Raw genomic sequence first — 7,426 nt, 5'->3', positions numbered from 1 at the left:
ATTAAATGAGCTCTTATTTTTAAGCAGTAACCCACTATAATTGGCATTTACTATTTATTTGATAATTTTTTTTAATCTAAATTAGGTTACATTTCCAAAAAAAAAAGTTAAATCTAGTTTGCAATTAATAAACTATTTCATCTAAAAGAATGAAACCCACACCATTTGTATTAATTGTTTAGTCATTTTTATGAATTTCATTTATTTTTATTTTATTCATTTAATATTTTGAATATTTTTAACTTGAATTATTTGTTTAATCGTTACTTTTGAAATGGTTGTGTTTGAATAAAATTCATTAGCTACCATAACATTTGAAGTGGCCACTTTTTACGGATTAGGATGCTAGGTGTGTGAATTTTAAGAGAGTGGAGTTGTCACTTTTTTGTGAGTGGATAGACTTTTTTAAGAGTGAGAGTTTAACTTTTTCTAAGATTTTATATATTGAAATTTTACAATGCCACATGTTTGGAGGATGGGGGTTGTTGCTTCAAGACCTTCCTTTAATATAGATATAATAGATGTGGTACAAAATATATATTTAATGAGGCATTAATTGACATGTTTAACATTCTAAAGAATCTTTAATGTTACTGATAAACAAAACTTATAAAATAAAATAGAAAATAAACTATGAAATGTCTATTGCATGATTGTTAATCTCAAAATCTGATACATCACAAAATATTTATTTATACATCACAATGGCACTTCCAAAAAAATGAACTTATTGATAAAGTGGAAGATTGCTATTCCTCTTATATTTAAGAATTTTTACAAAGGCTTAAGTTGTTTTATGGATAGTGAGTTTAAATTTTATAGCAAACAGAAAAGAAGAAAAAAACTTAATTCAAATTAGCTGAACTGATTGGTTGTGTAGTGGCCTGTAGAAACAATTATAACATCCCATGACGGTGATAAAATACGTAGGGCATATAGTGAGATGTTGAATGTAGGTCTTATGTATTAAAAGGCTGGGTGCTGGGCATTATCATTGGTCTCACTGCTAAGTGAAAAGTTATTGTGTTCAATCAGTTATGTCTTAACAACCGAGTGGTGGCTTAGTTGGTATGTTAATTGGTTCGCTCCAACATTGACATGGAATCGATTCTCACAACCACCAATTTAGGGAAGGGGTTATTAGTGGTGTGCAACACCAAATGCATTTTTTTAAGAAGTTAGTTCTATTTTCAAAACATGTATTAATTCATAGGATATCAAATCTCAAATTCATTTCTTATCCAAATGGGTCGAACAGCAACACTGCACTAAAACCATGAGATGAACAAAAAAAAAAACAAAGAAGTTTTTTTTTTTAAATCATCAAGAACAATATGAGAAGTGGTTGGAAAATGAAGAAGAGAAGTGGAGGATCAAGTTAAGAAATTATGGTTGATAAATGGAGACAAAAATACAATTTTTTTTATCAACTTGCTAAGTTTTAGAGAACACGAGGAGTTCAAGGAATAGGGGTGGATTCAAGATGAATAGTACGAGGCTCGAGCTCGGCTCGCCAAGGTAGTACAAAACTCGAGCTCGACTTGAGAAAAAAATGTTTTGTAAAAATACAAAATATATATAATATTTTTACTTGATATTTACTAAGTTAAGAATTATAATAATTAGTTATTATTATATATAAAAATAATATATATATAATTTTTATATATTTTATTATTACTATTACTATTACTATTACTATTATTATTATTATTGTTATTATTATTACTATTATTATTATTATTATTATTATTATTATTATTATTATTATTATTATTATTATTATTATTATTATTATTATTATTATTATTATTATTATTATTATATGTAGCTATTTGAGCTCAGCTCGTGAGCCTCATAAACCGAGCTATATTAGGCTCGAGCTTCGACTCGAGCTCGGCTCGAAGCTTAATTGAAATTGAGTCGAGCCGAGTTCGAGTAGCTCGTGAAGAGCTCGGCTCGTGGCCATCCCTATCAAGAAAGAAGAGGAAATATAGAGGCATGGTTAAAAATGAAGGAAAAGGAAATAACAAAATTGTTAGAGAATCAAATTTAGTCAATATGGGACATACAAGAAAATTCCAGGGGTTGCGGATCTAGGGATGCCAATTTTCTCCATTTCCCCGACCATTGCAAGGATCTGCCCATGGTGGGGAAGGTGATGATTTTTCCCCTATAGGAACAGAGATGGGAAAATTTTCATTTCCATTGGTAGCAACAAGGAGAGCACTCCCCATAATGTGGGGATCCCTTCTTGTACGTATGTATGTATGTATATTAATATATTTTTAAAAATATGGTTTAATATATTTAATTGAATTTATGATCATAAGTTTTGACTATTTTATTTTTAATTTTTATATGAAGTTAAAAGCAAAAACAAAATAATTAACATCATTAAAAAATTCATGGGGAGTAGGGATTCTCATGGGGGCAAGGATGGGGACAACCTTAACCCTACAAGTGGGGATAGGAAAAAGGATTTTTGTCAGGATGGGGATTGAGAGTGGCTCCTCACCCTGTCCCACCCTGTTGCCATTCCTAAAAACCTTCAACTTCCAAGTTTGACCAATTATCATATCTCTATGCTAGAGGAGGGTCCAATTAAAGAAGTTTTAAATGTTGTGAAATCAATGAATCTACATAAAAGCATTGGAGCCACATGGTTATGCAACTTTCTTCATTTAAAAATATTGGAACTTGATGGGGGGAGATAGTTACCAAGCAAAGATGGATTTTTCTTTCTTATATATATATAACTGAAGGATAGATACCATCTCACTGTAGAAATATCAAATGAAAGATTTGCAAGTGATAAACTTAGGGTCCATTCGTTTTTTGGATTTTGAGATAGGGGGGAGTTGGTCAATGGGATTTTGGTTCCCATCAACTAAGAAACCCATGTTCTTTTTTTTTTCAGAGTTATGTTGGGTCCATGGAAAATTTATTTTCCTAGGTGTCAGTCTCACTTACTCGGGTAAGTGATACCCATATTCTAGGTTGGTAAAAAATTTTTCCCACCTAGAGGGATAGTTGCCAACACTTGGATGGAGCAAAATTACCCCTTTTAATAATATTTTTTATAGATAAAGTGGTCATTATCTTATTTACCTTAGAAAATATTACCAGTATGAATAACTTATTGAAAAACAAATAGGGCCTTACTAGTCTATTTTACGCTACTAAAAAAATGATTTGCAAGTGACATTTAAAACATCAAATGAAATACTTATAAGAGTAAAAATATCAAATAACATGTGTACTAGGAAATTATTTTAATTTGGATAGCTGAGCTGAATTATGGGAGAAAATGGTACAAATAGATAATCTTAGAAACATCCACCGGGGCTTAATGGGGGAAAGGATGAGTTGATTTTCATCAGAGTAGGGATGCAAGTCGAGCTGGGTTAGGTAGGGTTGAAGCCAACCCTAACCCTAACTAAATTCCTTCAACCCTAACCAACCCAACCCGAAGTCAACTTTGGGTTGGGTTAGGCTCAGATTTGGCCCAACAAGGGTGAATTCAAGTCGAGCCGAGCCGAATAGCTAGCTATTCGATCTCAGTTCGCTAAGGTAGTATGAGACTCGAGCTCGGTTCGAGTTAGAACCTTGAGCTCGAGCTTGGCTCGGCTCGAGCTCAACTTGAGAAAAATGTTTTATAAAAATAAAAAAAATATATATATATATATGTCTATTTTTATTTGATATTTAAAAAACTAAGAATTATAATAATTAGTAATTATTATATATAAAAATATAAATATTATATGTATAATATTTTTATTATATATATTATTTTCTACAATTTTATATTATTATTATTGTTATTATTATTATTATTATTATTATTATTATTATTATTATTGTACGTACGTATGTATGCATGTATATGTAGCTTTTCGAGCTTGACTCGTGAGCTAGGCTCAAGCTCGGCTCGATTAATAAACGAGCCTATAAAATGGGCTCAAGCTCAGCTTGAAGCTTGGTTGAAACTAAGTCGAGTCGAGCTTGAGTAGCTCGAGAAGAGCTTGGCTCATGGCCTTCCCCAGGCCCAACCTAACCTTCTTCCAATCCCTTAAAATCTCATGGAACTTCTCAATTTAGATCTTAATTCAACTTTCATTACATATCTCATGTTTTATTAGTTCTTTTAGTACAAAAAAAAAGTGTTTGAAATGACTATAGTTTATTATGATTTGTGATTTATGATAGATCTTTTATTGGTTGCAAGCTTTGGGTGGCAAACAATAGAGAGAAAAATGAAGAATAAAATATTAAGAAAACATAAAAACATGTTATTAAGTTTTCAGTATTTCCGATTAGGATTAAGTAAAATGATTACCTTGAAAGAAATAAATGATAGTATGTAGTGGGGGTTATACAACTATCATGCATCTAAACAAATCAATGTATGATATATCATATATAACATATATTTATATATGACATGTACAATAGAGTTAACCCACCCAAGTTGCAGCCTTACGTTAGAGATTATAAAGGGAAAGCTTCAAAGTCACATGATTTATCTAAACACCTGGAGAGAACTTTGTTTTTGCCCTACTAGATTTGGGTTTACATGTCCTCCATGCACATGGACAAATGACCGGTTAGGTGAGAAGAAAGTTCTCAAGAGTAAGGGTGCCAATGGACTGGTTTTGAATTGGACTTTGTCCAGTCCAAAATCAATTTGGACGGACCAACAAGACATATTGGATTGGATCAATCCGGTCCAAAACATTTATTAGATTGGATTGGACCTGGTCCGTTCGTAACAAATTTATATTGGATTGGGTTGGAATAATCCAATATCTAGTCCATTGATATAAGATAAGAATGTGTATCAATGGACTGGGTTTGGGTTGAAATCAATCTAAATCAAAATGAATTTGAACATATTGGATTGTCTAGACATTGAATTGGACCAGTCCAAATTGGTCCAAAACATTCACTAGATTGGATTGGACCTGGTACATTTATAATGGACCCACATTGGACTCGATCATATTGGACCAGATCTAGTCCAATTGACACCCCTGCTCAAGAGGCTAGATAAATTCTTTTGAGGGATGGCTAATATGTTTTTTTCAAAGGCAAGTTCAATGATTTTAGCACGTCCGACCCGACAGATACACACTCACCTATTGTCATTGAAACCTTCGCGCTCCTTCAAGGTATCAATTTTTTTTTCTTTGAAGGCAGTGGCTAATTTCATTAAGAATGCTTAGAATCTCAAATACAACCCATGAGTGTACAATCAACAATAAAAGTCAAAAAAATAAAAGATAAACCCAAACCAAGTTAATGATAAAAAACAAATCTCGATCACTTGGGAGAGAAATCTTATAAGAATTCTACAAATGGCACAAAAAGACAGAAACACCAATAAAGGAGGACCGACCTCCAATATAGTCAAAATTCAACAAGAAACTCCCAAAACGAGGATAAGCATAATAATGATTGTCAAAGTCACCACCTTCCATGGCAATCACAACTAAAAACTTCAAACTTAGTAAGTGAAAAGGAGAAGGCAAACCATTGTCTCACCCAGGCTTGGACATAATAGACATCTTGCAAATGCAAACTCCATCCCAAAGAAAGTGTTATTAAAATAGTTAGCAAATTGTCCCTAGGCATGAGAGGAGAAAAAAGGCAGTCCTTTCCAAAGTTTAATCCATAAGTGCCGCATCCCCACAAAGTGATGGTGGTATGAAAAAAAAGTGCCAAAAAGGGCTCCTCCAATATCTGATAGACTGGACAATGCCGCCGGAGACTGAACAGAAACGATTGTGCTGCATCAGAAAAATTTAGGGAAAAGTACTCTACACTTCATTGCAAAATTCTTAATTACAGCCCCCATAGTCTACTAGTAGCCCCCTTTTTTAATCAATATCCAAATTCTTTTTTATGTTGTCAATTGGGCCAGATTTGGTCCAATCCGATCCAATCCAATGTAAGTCTATTACAAATGGACCAAGTCCAATCCAATCCAATGAATATTTTGGACTGGTCCAATTCAATGTCTAGACCCTCATCCAATATGTTCAAATTTGTTTTAATTTAGATTAATTATAATTCAAACCTGATCCATTAATGAATCAGATATTGACTCAATCCAATCCAATCCAATATAAATTCATAACACATGGACCAGGTCCAATCCAATAAATACTTTGAATCATTATGTTTGGACTGGTCCATATTGATATATCGATCCATCCAATCTGTCCAAATTATGGGATCCAATCCAAAAATGGTCCATTAACACCCCTAATTGCGATGTAATTTATCAATCAAAACCTACCCATAAATTGTGATAAATAATAGGTGATTCGCTAAGACGTTTTTGTTTTTCGGATATCATATGTTTTATCTCATAATTGATTGCAATCCATTTAAAAATACCAAAGCCCATTTGAAGGGACCACTAGATTTATAAAACCAGTTAACAACTTACATGGATGCACGGTGCATCGAACCTTCCAGACTTCCAGAGCCAAAAACCGCTCACAGAAATACAGAGAACCTTCTAGACATAGAGATTTTCTATAAACCACACTTCCAATCTGAGTTGATCGTCGTGGTAATCTCCATTCATTTTCTCACTCGCACTTTAGTGCTGGTATCAGAAATCGTCGTCTTTTCTTTATCCATCGACTCAAGGATGCCGAGCAGATTTCCTGGAGCCCTTACTCAGGACTGGGAACCAGTCGTCCTGCACAAATCCAAGCCCAATGCCCAGGCCCTCCGAGATCCCAAAGCCGTGAACCAGGCCTTGCGTTCCGGGGCAGCGGTTCAGACGGTGAAGAAGTTCGACGCGGGCTCGAATAAGAAACCGGCGACGGTGGTGAACGCGAGGAAACTCGACGAGGGAACAGAGCCTGCGGCGCTGGACAAGGTGTCGACGGAGGTGAGACAGGCGATACAAAAGGCGAGGTTGGCGAAGAAGATGAGTCAGGCGGAGCTGGCAAAGTTGATCAACGAGAGGACTCTGGTGGTTCAGGAGTACGAGAACGGGAAAGCGGTGCCCAACCAGGCTGTGTTGGCGAAGATGGAGAAGGTTCTGAAAGTCAAACTGAGGGGAAAGTCTCACAAGTGACTCGCTTAGCTTGTTGGTTTGACGCTTGACAGTACATAGTTGTTATTATATGTCCTGTTATTGGCTTCTTGAATACTTGTTGCTTCTTGTTGGGGGGTGATTGTGAAATTGATCTTTGGTTGTCAAGACTCAGGAAAGAAATGACAAGAACCGAAATGAAATTAGTGAATTTATGTTGTATAGGAAATGTTGTAAAGTAGAAATGGATTTTGCTACTTTTGTTAGCGATGATTGATTAGTTTGTATTTGAGTAGAAAGGCCGATTGTACGAGAAGGATTGTACTAGCGATCATTGTAAAGCGTATACTCTTCTTGATGATATCTGAA

At 34.5% G+C, this 7,426-nt stretch overlaps 1 protein-coding gene across 1 annotated transcript; it reads left to right on the top strand.

The window, feature by feature from the left end:
• The first annotated feature begins 6,472 nt into the window (after positions 1-6,472).
• On the top strand, positions 6,473-7,426 carry MBF1C (multiprotein bridging factor 1C). The gene has a single exon (XM_010251483.3). The coding sequence runs from the start codon at positions 6,665-6,667 to the stop codon at positions 7,097-7,099; it is 435 nt and encodes a 144-aa protein (XP_010249785.1). The 5' UTR covers positions 6,473-6,664; the 3' UTR covers positions 7,100-7,426.

The sequence above is a fragment of the Nelumbo nucifera genome, chromosome 8 (assembly GCF_055504915.1).
Source record: "Nelumbo nucifera cultivar China Antique chromosome 8, China Antique-T2T, whole genome shotgun sequence".
NCBI classification, from domain to species: Eukaryota; Viridiplantae; Streptophyta; class Magnoliopsida; order Proteales; family Nelumbonaceae; genus Nelumbo; species Nelumbo nucifera.
This window is presented reverse-complemented; position numbering and strand designations above follow the sequence as displayed.